The sequence below is a fragment of the Schistocerca cancellata genome, chromosome 1 (genome assembly GCF_023864275.1).
Source record: "Schistocerca cancellata isolate TAMUIC-IGC-003103 chromosome 1, iqSchCanc2.1, whole genome shotgun sequence".
NCBI lineage: Eukaryota > Metazoa > Arthropoda > Insecta > Orthoptera > Acrididae > Schistocerca > Schistocerca cancellata.
The window spans coordinates 350,138,469-350,154,853 of NC_064626.1; the positions used below are offsets into that span (position 1 = coordinate 350,138,469).

Consider the following 16,385-nt stretch of genomic DNA (forward strand, 5'->3'; position numbering starts at 1 on the left):
AACACTACAGACTACAGAACGCTGCTGCGATGCTAGCGCTCCATGTTGTAGCATGTCACATTGCAGTGAACAGAAGACAAGCGACGTCTTTGATCAAATCTACAGCGAGGCCCTAGATTTGATCAAATATTGGACGGCATTTGACAAAGTTCCCTATTACACCATCAAATATCTTTGACAAAGAAATTTGATAGTGTAATACCGGCCTAAGAACCTTAGGCTTGGCAGACTTGCACGTTATGAGAAAGGGGGCGTTTGAACACCGTAAACAAAGAGGCAGAGTGGAGTAGTGTAGGCAGGCGACGCGCGTGCCTCGCAGTCGGCGGTCAGTGGCCTCTGGAGCACGCAGGAGCAGCGGCTGCAGCGGAAGGCGCGCCAGTCATGGCCGACACGCGGAGACCGACGCAGGCCCTGGGCGCGCTGCTGCTGGCGCTGCTGGCGGCCGCGCATGCGCACGCGCTGCCCGCCGACGTGTTCGACCAGCGGCAGAGCGGCCGCGTCAACGTGCACGTGCGCGTCGCAGACGCCGCACTCGTCGCCATGCTGCCCCACGGCACGCTCTCGGTAAATAACGCTCGGCACATCGCAGTTGTTTTACCGTCGCTATCCGTATTACTAAAACGCTGCCCTGGAACCCGGCGCCAGCTTCAGCGTAGGGGCAACAAAAATTCGATTTTGAATATTTCGCGTAGTTAATTATTTAAAATGGTTTCATAATCTACTCATTCAGACTTATAATCTTATCTTAGAAGTTAAACAGAATGAGACAAGTATTGCAGTTAAAAACTGTGTTTGTATTGAGGCAACGTAACTGACGGCGCGCAGGTATACGGATTTCATTCGAGTATTTGACAATCAGAGCACTTAGCGACTTTCAACCAAGTTTAAACGTAATTTCAAACCTTTACGAAATTTCTGCTCGCTGACACCTCCCACAAAACGATGAAAGGAAAAGAAGTTTATAGCTTACATTTTCGTTTTTCGTTCAGTCGAACTTCAGCATCAAGCATAACGTTTTACCTTATAACATCTTTACCACTAACTCTATTCGCAACAGCTTTCGCGGACTGTGTCCAAATCTGCCGCTGAATGTACCCACAAAAATATATCATTGTACGAGACATAGCTGACAAGGTATGACCTCAAGTACAGAGATGCGTGAAAAACTGCCTCATCATGTACGCCGTTTTAATTTATTACTTCTTTGTTACTTACCCTATTCGAAATTCAGCCGGCCCCAGTGCACGAGCGGTTCTAGGCACTTCAGTCTGGAACCGCGCGACTGCTACTGTCGCAGGTTCGAATCCTGCCTCGGGCATGGATGTGTGTGATGTCCTTAGGTTAGTTAGGTTTAAGTAATTCCAAGTTCTAGGGGACTGATGACCTCAGAATTTAAGTCCCATAGTGCTCAGAGCCATTTGACCATTTTTTTCCAGATCCAATTTGCAGGCAGTATCCACATATACTAGTGAATGTACCTGCGAAATTATATCATTGTGCGCCCAATAGTTCAGGAGGTATGACGTAATAAACATTCAGCTTGTGTAAATCCACCCTTATAGCAGGAGGTCTCTGGGACGACGGCCGTTTACTATCGTGACAAGTAAATAAAAACACCTACAGCCGTCCTTACGATTGTATTTTATTTTGTCGCTACCAGTTTCAACGCTACAATGCGTCATCTTCAGACTGTTTTTGATGCGATACAGGTTGATATGATTCCCATGAATACCACATCTGTTGCCAGCATTACTGGATACGCAGATAATGTGTCAGCACTCCAACCATAAAAATTTAAAACGTTTTAATACAGTAATAATATATTGTTCAACTACAATTAATATGTATAATGTTTGAACGTCATAATAAAACAATTTGTTTACATCAGTACCTTATTATATCTCTGAAGCATAATTTGCAAGAAAATACATGTCGGAAAAATACAACATTTGAGAAATACAGTGTCATGTAACTGACCTAGAACAATGCCAGCAACAAAGTCTCCCAAATTTGACAGCGTCGTATCTTACACGATACGAAATCGAAGATTATCATTAATTCACTTAGTTTAACAATTGAGAACAGAGGTCTGCAAACTGTGGCTATGCAAGCGAGTAAACTGAGGTGGCGGTGGCGGGTAGGGATTGTTTGTTTCAGACGTTCTCGCCTGCGTTGGGGAAAGTCAGTCTGTAAGTTATTGTTCTTTTAATCTAAGATTATCCTTTCACGTCTTGCCTTACTCTACACCTGTGGCTTCATGGTTCTACCACTGGACTGATGAAATGTGTCGGATTTGTTGTTGAGCGCAGGTATGTTCAACCTCTGCATCTGGTCAGGCACATGTACTACTTACCTTTCCCGTAGTAAACATAATTTCTAGTTTGTACACTTTCTTGTCATTTTCGAGCTTTATAGTTACCGTTCTACTTTATTCTCCGAAAGTTAACTGAGAGATTGGGAGAATTTATATGTGTAAAAATATAAACGCTTTTACCAAAAGGTCTTTTCGGGGGGCGGGGGATCGAGCGTGAAGGCCTTGTTGGACTGCGCCTTTTGGGATCATGGGAGCAGTGAAACAGATACGCTATCGGTTGTATTTTAAAATGAAAGACGCGAATTTTTCAAATGGTTCAAATGGCTCTAAGCACTATGGGAGGTCATCAGTCCCTGAGACTTAGAACGACTTAAACCTAACTAACCTAAGGACATCACACACATCCATGCCCGGGGCAGGATTCGAACCCGCGACCGTAGTAGCAGCGCGGTTCCGGACCGAAGCGCTTAGAACCGCTCGGCCACTTCGGCCGGCTCGCGCATTGTATTCACCCACACAGGGTGACGGCTTAAAATTATGACGACGGCAGTAGCAGCCGAAAATAGCACATCACATCAGCTGAACGGGTGGAATAAATGACAGTGATCGTGATATAGCCAAGGAGAAGCATGGGATTGTCTTTCACATTTACGACACTATTCTGTCTTCCTTGCTTGAGCCATCGTGCCACTTTTTTCTCTGTGGCGTCTTCATATCTGCATAGAGAAAAAGCCATGGTAAGATTTTGTTGGACTGAAGTGAATGAAACACAATTCACGAAGGCGCTTTTCTACCTCCCGCTCGTATAGCCGATCGGGTTAGCACGCCCCTGCCGTGGCCAATGTCTCTAGGGGGGAGAGGCGCTCCTAAATGATTGAAAATGAAGCGCAGACCATTCCCGCTTTCAAGAAAGGTAGCAAGCGGACGCACAAAACTACAGGCCTGTATCTCTGACGTCTGTTGTAGTATGTTGAAACGTTTTAAGCTCGCGTATTATGACGTTTCGGCAGACCGAAAATCTCCATTGTAGGAATCAACATGGTTCCTTAAACAACAATCGTGTGAAACCCAGCTCGCTCTGTTCGTCCACGATACCAAGGAAGCAGCAGATACCGGCGCTTAGGGTGTCGCCGTGTTCCATGACTTCCGGAAAGCGTTCGATACAGTTCTGCACTGCCGTCCAATGAACGGAATACGAGCGTACACAATATAGTACTGTGTGACCGGATGGGAGAATTTCTAGCAAACAGTACACAGCATGTCATTCTCAACGGAAAGAAGTCTTCACACATAAAGTCACTTCGGCGTGCCCCAACGGAGTGTTATACGACCATTAATTTTCACGATGTAGCATAATTGCAGAACAACCACTGGAAGCAATTACCTTTATAAAATACGAGGGCGTTCTTGGGAAATTAACACACCTTTTTTTCTGAAAACACGTTGGTTTTATTCACGATTCCAGTACATCCTGTTATTCCCTATTCTTCTGGCTACAAAACCCCGTTTTTGAACAGAATCTGCACTTTATGCGATAGCCTTACGCCACGTTACTCAAAGGGCTCGTGTTCCCACATGTACCACTCTACCGGTCGATGTCGGAGCCACCGTCTCACTGCGTCAATAATCTCCCCGCAAAATCCGTTTACTGCTTCCAGCGGAGTGCATCCTTCATTGGGCCGAACAGATGGAAGTATGAAGGTGCGAGATCCTGGCTGGAGGGTGGATGAGGAAGACGAGTCCAGTGAAGTTCTGTGAGCTCCTGTCGGGGACGCAGACTTGTTTGAGGCCTTACGTTGTCAAAGAGAAGGAGAAGTTCGTTTGCATTCTTGTGGTCACGAACATTCTGAAGTCGTTTCTTTAATTTCCTGAGGGTAGTACAGTAACACTTCCGAGTTGATCGTTGCACCATGAGAGAGGATATCAACGGAATAACATCATCGGAGTCCCACAAGACGGTCGCGATGATTTTACCGGTGGAGGGTGCGGCACTGAACTTTTTCTTCGAAGGAGACTGCCATTTCGTTTCCGGTCCGAAGTGATAAAATTGTCAACATCAGCCTCGTGCCGAGGAACCAACTCCGCACAGATGGTCCTTCGTTGCTCTGCATGATCTGTCAAGAGCGGACACACACCTTTGAGTATCCCAACTGGTGGATGAGGTGTTTGATCGTCAACCGTCGATCACCTCGAATGAGAGCGTGCGTGGGTCCGACACTGCAGGAGTCCTGAGCCGTGTGCGGCCGGCCGACACGCGGGGCATCGGGCAGATTTGCGCGGCCATGTTGCGATGATGACAGACGCCTCGCTCAACGACTCGCCGTGTTCTTGTTCGCTGCTAGGCCTTCATAGACATTCTACAAGCGCCTATAAATATCTTATATGCTCTGGTTTTCCGCCAAAAGAAATTCAATGACAGCTCTGCTTGGAACGCGCCTCCGTCACACACGCCATTTTAAAGGCTACGTACAGCGCCGCCACCTATCGGAACTTCATGAAACTACAGGCGCTGAAGTGAGAATATTCTAGGACGTCGCGCAACAAATTCCGCATTTTTTCAACCGAAACTAGCCGAAAAAATAAATGGTTTGCATTACTTATTGATCGTCTCTCGTACAGCGTACGGGGTAATTCGAAGTGGAACAACCACATAAAATTAACCGCGGGTAGGGAAGATACCAGATAGATTCATCGGATGAACGCTCTGAAAATCTAGTCCTTAAACAAATGGCGTAGCTTATAAAACACTCGTCTGATCAGTACTTAAATATTGCTCGGCAGTTTGGGATCCGTACGAGACAGGATTGTTAGAGGAATTAGAGAAGATCCAAAGAAGATCAGCACCTTTCGTTACAAGTTCTCAGGGAGGCTCCGCCCACTCCAGTGGCAGAGACTGCAACATAGACGTTCTGCATCACAGTGTGATCTACAGTAAAAATTCCGAGAAGAGCCACCCGTTATATTGCTACCTTGCAAGTACTTCTTGCGAAAAGACCATTAAGATAAATTTTGTGACATTCGAGCTGACAATCATTCTTCCAACGAACCATTCGTGATTGGAAGAGAGCGAAGATACAGTGCTACACAAAGTACGCCGCAAGGTGGCCTGCGGAGTGAACGTGTAGGTGGTGCAGATGTAGAAAGGCGACGGATGCCCCTGGAACTTCTTCAAACGCGACTTTAGAAGTCTTTCCTACAACTATTTTTGGGTCTGAAGTCGACGGACGCTGCACCTAGTCACTAAATCTCTGAGTCTCATAAAGTGTTACAACATTTTTTCCGGCAACAAATCGGTTCTCGATTTTTCCGGTGCACTTTCATCTTAGTCAACTCGTCATTGAGACTGTAGTTTTGTTTCTAGAATGTAACGGTGGAATCAAGTTTCGCCTATAAACCCGTAATGACGTCCTTAGAACTATTTTGAAATACGTAACCATGACATGTAAATGTTAAAACAGTCTAGTCATAAAATTATTCATCATCACAAGATTAAGATGAGAATTCTACTGAAAGTGCGAATACTCAGCCTATGGATGCTATGATTATGCAATACATGTCAGATATTTTTAAAAAATTTTGACATTTGCTGAAACACAAACTTTATCTATGTTCCACTTGAAAATAGCTGTACCCCCGAAATTGCTATAGAGGATTTTATGAATGAATAGTTTTAACATTCATAGGCGACGAGATGTCTTCCAGAAAGTTTTATCAACTGTGAACCATAGCCACGCAAAGTTAAACTTAGAATTATGCATGAAAGTTTTCAAAGAGCATTTTTTTCCAGCAATAAACCCGACAACCATCGCCCTCTCAGATTTCTCATATGAAGAAATTCATCAGGAAATTTTGTGCTCTTATTCATACGATCCTTGCAATTTCAACAATCTCCATACGATAGGGCTTTTTCGGAAGTTATCTCTATCCGGCGTATGGAATGTATCTTGTAATAAAGAGCTTGGTACTCGTGCAGAGGCTTTCCATGAATTTCTTTCGATTCGCTATTTGTCTTAATCAATGATCTCTATACTACATGGACATCGAACTCCAGCTGTTTGAATATGCTGGCCAAAGACGCTCGCAGTTCATTTCTTGCCTAATTACAACATGGCGGATTACGCAGTTCACAAGAATCTGTATGCACGCCGAAGTTCCCTGCTCTGAGATCGGAGATCTACATCCAGGTAGTATGGAATAGTTGTGCGCACTGCACTTGTTTAGAAGTTAGAACAAAACCGTTTAGAAACGGTTCTGCCGGTTCAAAGCGGGCGCATCGGCTGGATGCAGTGGTGCCGGCTGCCGGCGTTGGCGTCTCGCAGACGGAGCAGACACGCGTCCCGCGGGCTACGAGGAATGCGGGGACGTGCTGCCGTAATCACCTCCAGCCACGCCCCCCACCCCGCCTCCTGCAATTCCGTTTTCTAGTTTTTCCGGTCCTGGGTGAACGACTCCATCACAGCACACCGTTTGTGAGCTAATCCTCACACAGTTTGTTTTGCCCTCAAATTTCTTCCTCTTCATAGTCGTGCTTCCTGTTGATTCTGGTTTTAGTGTGTTAGTCCGACCTGACTTCCTGCTTAGCAAAGTTTTTCGACCAAATGTTTCTTTGCTCATCCTTCTTCCCCACAAAAGTATAGCTGTCCAAGCCTCAATGCAAATTTAGCGATGTCTTAATAATAATAAAAAAATACATCATCTGCTTGACACGAAACTCCCGTACTCCGATACAAATTTTGATCAAGCAGAACTATCTCATTTGTAATGAAATAACTGTTTCACTATTGAGTTACGGAGAAGCACTTATGGTAGAAAATATTTGCGATCTGACTTTCGAGTTCTTCTCTGTTTCGTGTCATTTTATAGCACTCTTACACTGATACACTCCAACATGTTGAAACCACTTATAGCACTGGGGTCCGATCCTGGACTTTTGCGTTTCGCATTCGACGCTCCTATCGACTGAGACATCAGACTTTGCCTCACAGCCTGATTAAAAACTTCCTGCACATTTTTGTTTGCTGTTGCTAACACCACAGAAGTTCGGGGCGTATCATAATAGACGAGTACCTCTGCAGGAGGACGACGGTTCAATCCCGCGTCCGGCCAACCTGATTTAAGTTTTCCATGATTTCCCTAAAGTCGCTCCTGGCAAATGCCGGAATGGCTTCTTGGAAAGGGCACGGCCGACTTCCTTCACCGCCCTTCCCTAATCCGATGAGACCGATGATCTCGCTGTCTGGTCTCCATCCCCAAACAACCCACCCACCCACCTCTGCAGGACGATATGACGGAGAAAGTCTAAAGTTTGTTTTCCGCAATGAGCGCCGATCATACAGCAAGGATTGCAAAATATTTTCACTACATTAAAATCTTTGGTTCTTACAGTTTATCACGTTTCCTGTTCGTACTAGCCCACATAAGAGAGACATAAATAGGTTTTTAGGGACGGTATGTCTAGACAACGAGGGTAGAGAACATGTAAATAAGAGATAATAGTACACTACTGGCCATTAAAATTGCTACACCAAGAAGAAATGCAGATGATAAACGGGTATTCATTGGACAAATATATTATACTAGAACTGACATGTGATTACATTTTCACGCAGTTGGGGGTGCATAGATCCTGAGAAATCAGTAGCCAGAACAACCACCTCTGGCCGTAATAACGGCCTTGATATGCCTGGACATTGAGTCAAACAGAGCTTGGTTGGCGTGTACAGGTACAGCTCCCCATGCAGCTTAAACACGATACCACAGTTCATCAAGAGTAGTGACTGGCGTAATGTGACGAGCCAGTTGCTCGGCCACCATTGATCAGACGTTTTCAATTGGTGGGAGATCTGGAGAATGTGCTGGCCAGGGCAACAGTCGAACATTTTATGTATCCAGAAAGGCACGTACAAGACCTGCAACACGCAGTCGTGCATTATCCTGTTGAAATGTAGGGTTTCGCAGGGATCGAATGAAGGGTGGAGCCACGGGTCGTAACACATCTGAAATGTAACGTCCACTGTTCAAAGTGCCGTCAGTGCGAACAAGAGGTGACCGAGACGTGCAACCAGTGGCACCCCATACCATCACGCCGGGTGATACGCAAGTATGGCGATGACGAATACACGCTTCCAATGTGCGTTCACCGCGATGTCGACGAACACGTATGCGACCATCATGATGCTGTAAACAGACCCTGGATACATCCGAAAAAATGACGTTTTGCCATTCGTGCACCCAGGTTCGTCGTTGAGTACACCATCGCAGGCGCTCCTGTCCGTGATGCAGCGTCAAGGGTAACCGCAGCCATGGTCTCCGAGCTGATAGCTCATGCTGCTGCAAACGTCGTCGAACTGCTCGTGCAGATCGTTGTTGTCTTGCAAACGTCTCCATCTGTTGACTCAGGGATCGAGACGTGGCCGCACGATCCGTTACAGCCATGAGGATAAGATGCCTGTCATCTCGGCTGCTAGTTATACGAGGCCATTGGGATCCAGCACGGCGTTCCGTATTACCTTCCTGAACCCACCGATTCCATATTCTGCCAACAGTCATTGGATCTCGACCAACGCGAGCAGCAATGTCGCGATACGATAAACCGCAATCGCGATAGGCTACAATCCGACCTTTATCATAGTCGGAAACGTGATGGTACCCATTTCTCCTCCTTACACAAGGCATCACAACAACGTTTCACCAGGCAATGCCGGTCAACTGCTGTTTGTGTATGAGAAATCGGTTGGAAACTTTCCTCATGTCAGCGCGTTGTAGGTGTCACCACCGGCGCCAACCTTGTGTGAATGCTGTGAAAAGCTAATCATTTGCATATCACAGCATCTTTTTCCTGTCGGTTAAATTTCGCGTCTGTAGTACGTCATCTTCGTGGTGTAGCAATTTTAATGACCAGTAGTGTATCTAGCATCTACGTATCTATACATGTTACAAAGTGCTTTTGCACACAGTTTCTTCAGACTAAACTACAGAAGGAATATTCATGCGGTTTGTACTTAGATAGATTGATTCATGAGGAAGTTTTGTGTATATAATTTATTATCGCTAAGTATTGGTGAGTATGTAACGTTTGGACTCACATGTCATGGCTGTGACGGGAGCTACGGCTGCTCAGCTAAAGGGGATACGGTAACTGGTGGGAAACCAGTAAAGTAAATAGCCGCAGCAGCTGCGGGGACCAGCAGAGCGTGACCAGCTGGTCGGGTAGAGATAAAGTGTGTGCCTGGAAACTGACAGGTTACGGATGGAACCCTGATCGGACCAATGATTTTTCAGTCTGCCTTCTAATGTAATATTTCCCTCTCAACGATGTGAGGATTCGCCAGAGACGACACGTGGTGTGTATTCCACGCTAACTGTACGTCTCCTTTCCCTGGTTTGGTTAGTGTCTGACAAGTTGCCAAAGTGCCGTCCAATTGAAAGATTTACACCAGACCATTGAACCACGTGAAATTATTATTATCAGGTTCTACACATATCTTCTTCTTTTATACATACTGTAAATTAAAGTCCCCAGCGCGTTTTCCTGTCCCTATGTGAAGGCTAATGTCAGGGACTAATCTAGGGATTTTAATACAGTTTTCTCTGATAGGTACAGTAATTTGCAAGGGAGGTTTGTGTATATCGTTTATAAATACTTCATGCAAACGTGGTAAAGTCCCCTAACACTGTGAAAATTATGCGAATTGTGACAGCTACGCCATTGGGTGGGTACAAATGCCACATGGCATAGCGTGCTTTGTACCAAGTGTTCCATGGCAAGAGACGCTTTGCACTGACATTGAGTGGTAGGTGGTGGCTAAAAATGGTTCAAATGGCTCTGAGCACTATGGGACTTAACATCTGAGGTCATCAGTCCCCTAGAACGTAGAACTAACCTAAGGACATCACACACATCCGTGCCCAAGGCAGGATTCGAACCTGTGACCGTAGCAGCTGCGCGGTTCCGGACTGAAGCGCCTAGAACCCCTCGGCCACAACGGGCAGGTGGTGCTCCGTACCAATACCTGCGGGGCAAAGGATGTTTTGTAGGGGCTAGGGGGCGATAGAATACTTTGCAACGATGTTGCGCTACGCAGGGTGCTTGTTATCAAATTTTTGTTGCAGACGGTACTTTGTAACGAGTTTTGGTGGCAAAGAGTGCTTTTTACCAATGTTGCATGGCAGAGGGAGTTTTGTTCCGAAGTTATGTGGCAGAGAGTGCTTCGTACCAATGTTGAATGACATAGAGTGGTTCTTACCAAGTTTACGTGGCAGATTTTGCTTCGTATCCTTGTTTCATGGCAGACGGAGCTTCTTATCAATGTTGCGTGGTAGAGGGTGCTTCTTACCAATCTTGCGTGCTGGAGGCTGCTTCATACCGATTTTTTGCGACAGAGGGTACAACCTGCCAATGTTGTGTATCAGAGAACGGTTCGTAGCGGTGTCGTGTTGGGCTATGTGGGAAAAGGTCACACGGAAATTGTAGCTCATGCAGGACTGATGCTAGAGTCGGGCAGCCGGTAAGTTGCTGTAGCGTGAGAAGAATTCCACTGCTGTTGGTCCAAACGCGCCGTACTGGCCGCTGCAGTCGGCTAGCTGACAACTGGCTCTTCCTGTCGCCGAACTGGTGTTGGCGCTGCAGTTGGGAAGACTGGTTGACACATCAACTCCCAGCTTCCGCCATTGTCACGAGATGTCACTCCAAACGCCAATTAAATGTAGAACAGGTACCATTTGTCTCTCCTGAGAATTTTCCTGGTGTGTGCTGCTTAGATCTAAGTTACATGAAAGTGGCGACATTCAATTCCCTAATGTTGTTCTCTGAATTTTAATCTTAACTCTACGTGGTGGACTGTCTACAAAATTACCTTTGTGCCACACAAACCATTCGACCATAACATTCAGTGCTACACGTGCGGAGCCGTGGTGAGTCGCTAATTTCTGTTATAAACTCGATGCTGTTGAATATTTTTAAAAGAAAAATTTAATTATTGTAATAAATCGAATATCTTCGCATTCTTCGGATATGTGCCGACGAAATAAAATCCAAAATTATTACCTGAAGAGGGAAATAATCTGTGCAATAACACATGACTAATAAATATAAACTTCAAAGTCATACGTTTATGATGTTTAAGTTATAAGTACGAGGGGTGTTTGAAAAGTCCGTGCGAAGTCCGAGAGATGGCACCACCGGCGCGTATCGAGGTCATGTCTAGTTAGTAGCAGCTTTGGAAAGAACGCACACCAAGTTTCAGCCATATTGGTCTATTTCTTTATGTTTGGCATTCGTGGAAATCAAGAGAGTCGAGTAATTGTCAAAAATGAATGAAAAAGAATTTCGTGTGGTGATTAAACATTACTTTATGAAAGGCAAAACGCCTCAGGAGACTAAAGAGAAGCTTGATAAACATTACGGTGACCCTGCAGCTTCGATTAGAACAGTATATAAATGGTTTCAAAATTTTCGGAGTGGCCATAAGGGGACAAGTGATGCTGAACTTTCTGGACGCCCTGTGGAGGTCACGACTCGAGAAATCATTGACAAAATCCATGATATGGTGATGGATAACAAAAGGTTTAAGGTGTGTGGGATTGCTAGTGCTGAGGGCATCTAGAATGAACGGGTACATAATATTTTGCATGAACATTTGGACCTGAGAAAGCTATCTGCAAGATGGGTTCCGCTATTGCTCACGCTTGACCAAAAACGGAATCGTGTCAAGTGTTAGAAAGATGGCTTGCAGCTGTGCAGGAAGAATCTGCAGGACTTAAAGCGTCGTTTCGGCACTGTGGATGAAACATGGATGCATTACTAAACTCTTGAGACCAAACAACAATATAAACAATGGATTACCAAGGGAGAATCAGTATCAAAGAAGGCGAAGACCTTTCCTCCAGCCGGAAAGGTTATGGCGAATGTCTTTTGGGATTCGCAAGGGATAATTCTCATCTACTATCTGGAAAAGGGTAAAACTATTACAGATGAATATCATTAATCGTTATTGGACCGTCTGAAAACCGAGATGCAAGAAAAACGCCGGCGATTGGAGCGCAAAAAAGTCATTTTCCATCATCACAAGGCACCAGCTCACACCTCAGCATATTTGGTCGCAAAATTAATGGAAATAAGATTCCAACTCGTTTCACATCTCCCCTATTCTCCAGACTTGGCTCCCTCGGACTACTATTTGTTCCCCAATTTGAAGAAATGGCTGGTGGGACAAAGATTTCATTCAAACAAGTAGGTGATTGCAGCAACTAATAGCTATTTTGCAGACTTTGACAATTCTTATTATTCGGATGGGATCAACAAATTAGAACAGCGTTGGACGAAGTGTATAAGTCTAAAGGGAGACTATGTCTAAAAATAAAAAAAAAAGGTTTACCCCAAATACGTTAGTAGTTTTTATTTTCGCATTGGCTTTTCAAACGCCTCTCGTATCTATGTACCGGTACAACTCTATGTACTGTACAACTCAGTAAGTGCAATTAGTTTTGTTTGTACAGGGTTATTACAAATGATTGAAGCGATTTCACAGCTGTACAATAACTTTATTATTTGAGATATTTTCACAATGCTTTGCACACACATACAAAAACTCAAAAAGTTTTTTTACGCATTCACAAATGTTCGATATGTGCCCCTTTAGTGATTCGGCAGACATCAAGCCGATAATCAAGTTCCTCCCACACTCGGCGCAGCATGTCCCCATCAATGAGTTCGAAAGCATCGTTGATGCGAGCTCGCAGTTCTGACACGTTTCTTGGTAGAGGAGGTTTAAACACTGAATCTTTCACATAACGCCACAGAAAGAAATCGCATGGGGTTAAGTCGGGAGAGCGTGGAGGCCATGACATGAATTGCTGATCATGATCTCCACCACGACCGATCCATCGGTTTTCCAATCTCCTGTTTAAGAAATGCTTCTGCTTTGGCCTTTTCCGTAAGATTTTCCAAACCGTCGGCTGTGGTACGTTTAGCTCCCTGCTTGCTTTATTCGTCGACTTCCGCGGCTACGCGTGAAACTTGCCCGCACGCGTTCAACCGTTTCTTCGCTCACTGCAGGCCGACCCGTTGATTTCCCCTTACAGAGGCATCCAGAAGCTTTAAACTGCGCATACCATCGCCGAATGGAGTTAGCAGTTGGCGGATCTTTGTTGAACTTCGTCCTGAAGTGTCGTTGCACTGTTATGACTGATGTGAGTGCATTTCAAGCACGACATACGCTTTCTCGGCTCCTGTCGCCATTTTGTCTCACTGCGCTCTCGAGCGCTCTGACGGCAGAAACCTGAAGTGCGGCTTCAGCCGAACAAAACTTTATGAGTTTTTCTACGTATCTGTAGTGTGTCGTGACCATATGTCAATGAATGGAGCTACAGTGAATTTATGAAATCGCTTCAATCCTTTGTAATAGCCCTGTATATATTTCGTCATTAATTAGTTGCTTAGTGTCTGAAATGGATTAGTGGTGTAGAAAGAATAGCTTCACTAGAAGAAGAGCAAACACACATTCGAAAGACATTGACATATTCTGCAACTAATAACACACACGTATTGAGCAAGAAAGTGCTGGGACCGGAATTGTTAGTTTGCAAGTGGAGTGGGACAATACACTGATCAGCCAGAACATCACGACCACTTAACTAATAGCCGATATGTCTACCTTTGGAACGAATAACAGCGGCGAGGCGCCGTGGCATGGAAGCAAGGAGGCGGCCTCGGTAGATCACTGGAGGGAGTTGGCACCACATCGGCACCCACAAGTCACCCACTTTCTGTAAATGCTGGGGAGGAGGCGATGAGCTCTGACGCCAAGCTCAGCCACGTCCCAGACCCATCAGGTTCAGATCTGGTGGGTTGGGGGCGCGGGGGGAAACACATCAGTTGGAGCTCCCCACTGTGTTCCTCGAACCACACCATCTCACTCACGGCCTCGTGACATGGCGCATTAATACCACTGACGTCGGGAAACATGATCGTAATGAAGTGGTGTACGTGGTCTGCAAGCGGTGCACGATACTCGTTGGCCATCGTGGTGCCTGGCACGAGCTGCACCGAACTCATGGCTGCCCACGTCAATGCTCCCCAGAGCATAATGGAGCCGCCGTCAGCTTGTCTCCATCCCGCAGTAGAGGTGTCAAGGAGCTGTTCCCCTGGGAGACGACGGATTCGCGCCCTCCCGTCGGCTTGATGAAGAAGGTATCGTGATTCATCAGACAATGAAACGCTCTGCTACAGTGTCAACTCGAGTGCTGATGGTCACGTGCCCATTTCAGTCGTAGTTGCCGGTGGCGTGGTGTTAACAGTGACACATGTTCGGGTTGCCGGCTGCGGAAGCCCAGCGTCAGGAGTGTTCGGTGCACTCCGTGTTCAGACACAGACACCCTTGTGATACGCCCGCTAAACCCGCAGGGCAGAACACGTGATTAGGATTGTGGACAGGGCCAAATAAGCTGTCGGTCAGGTTCACTAAAAAGTGTAATTTATTATAATTTAACAACACCTTTAAACCACAACGGCGGATAGCCGAACCTTTAGAACTACGAGTTTCAAAAAGGCAATTACACTCCTGGAAATTGAAATACGAACACCGTGAATTCATTGTCCCAGGAAGGGGAAACTTTATTGACACATTCCTGGGGTCAGATACATCACATGATCACACTGACAGAACCACAGGCACATAGACACAGGCAACAGAGCATGCACAATGTCGGCACTAGTACAGTGTATATCCACCTTTCGCAGCAATGCAGGCTGCTATTCTCCCATGGAGACGATCGTAGAGATGCTGGTTGTAGTCCTGTGGAACGGCTTGCCATGCCATTTCCACCTGGCGCCTCAGTTGGACCAGCGTTCGTGCTGGACGTGCAGACCGCGTGAGACGACGCTTCATCCAGTCCCAAACATGCTCAATGGGGGACAGATCCGGAGATCTTGCTGGCCAGGGTAGTTGACTTACACCTTCTAGAGCACGTTGGGTGGCACGGGATACATGCGGACGTGCATTGTCCTGTTGGAACAGCAAGTTCCCTTGCCGGTCTAGCAATGGTAGAACGATGGGTTCGATGACGGTTTGGATGTACCGTGCACTATTCAGTGTCCCCTTGACGATCACCAGTGGTGTACGGCCAGTGTAGGAGATCGCTCCCCACACCATGATGCCGGGTGTTGGCCCTGTGTGCCTCGGTCGTATGCAGTCCTGATTGTGGCGCTCACCTGCACGGCGCCAAACACGCATACGACCATCATTGGCACCAAGGCAGAAGCGACTCTCATCGCTGAAGACGACACGTCTCCATTCGTCCCTCCATTCACGCCTGTCGCGACACCACTGGAGGCGGGCTGCACGATGTTGGGGCGTGAGCGGAAGACGGCCTAACGGTGTGCGGGACCGTAGCCCAGCTTCATGGAGACGGTTGCGAATGGTCCTCTCCGATACCCCAGGAGCAACAGTGTCCCTAATTTGCTGGGAAGTGGCGGTGCGGTCCCCTACGGCACTGCGTAGGATCCTACGGTCTTGGCGTGCATCCGTGCGTCGCTGCGGTCCGGTCCCAGGTCGACGGGCACGAACACCTTCCGCCGACCACTGGCGACAACATCGATGTACTGTGGAGACCTCACGCCCCACGTGTTGAGCAATTCGGCGGTACGTCCACCCGGCCTCCCGCATGCCCACTATACGCCCTCGCTCAAAGTCCGTCAACTGCACATACGGTTCACGTCCACGCTGTCGCGGCATGCTACCAGAGTTAAAGACTGCGATGGAGCTCCGTATGCCACGGCAAACTGGCTGACACTGACGGCGGCGGTGCACAAATGCTGCGCAGCTAGCGCCATTCGACGGCCAACACCGCGGTTCCTGGTGTGTCCGCTGTGCCGTGCGTGTGATCATTGCTTGTACAGCCCTCTCGCAGTGTCCGGAGCAAGTATGGTGGGTCTGACACACCGGTGTCAATGTGTTCTTTTTTCCATTTCCAGGAGTGTATTTCACGGCAGAGGGCCTCCAAACAAGAAATCTTAAAAGTCAACAAAATAAAAATGCAGTTAAAATAGCAAATAAAATAGTTAAAACAAAAG

At 46.6% G+C, this 16,385-nt stretch overlaps 1 protein-coding gene across 1 annotated transcript in view; it reads left to right on the forward strand.

Annotated features, from left to right (window-relative positions):
• Positions 1–445: 445 nt before the first annotated feature.
• The window catches only part of LOC126173928 (uncharacterized), a 48,399-nt gene continuing 32,459 nt past the window's right edge, over positions 446–16,385 (forward strand). Inside the window, exon 1 of the mRNA XM_049920994.1 lies at positions 446–564. Within this exon, the coding sequence (XP_049776951.1) occupies positions 541–564 (24 nt within the window). The 5' untranslated portion in view covers positions 446–540. The remainder of the gene's footprint in view (positions 565–16,385) is intronic.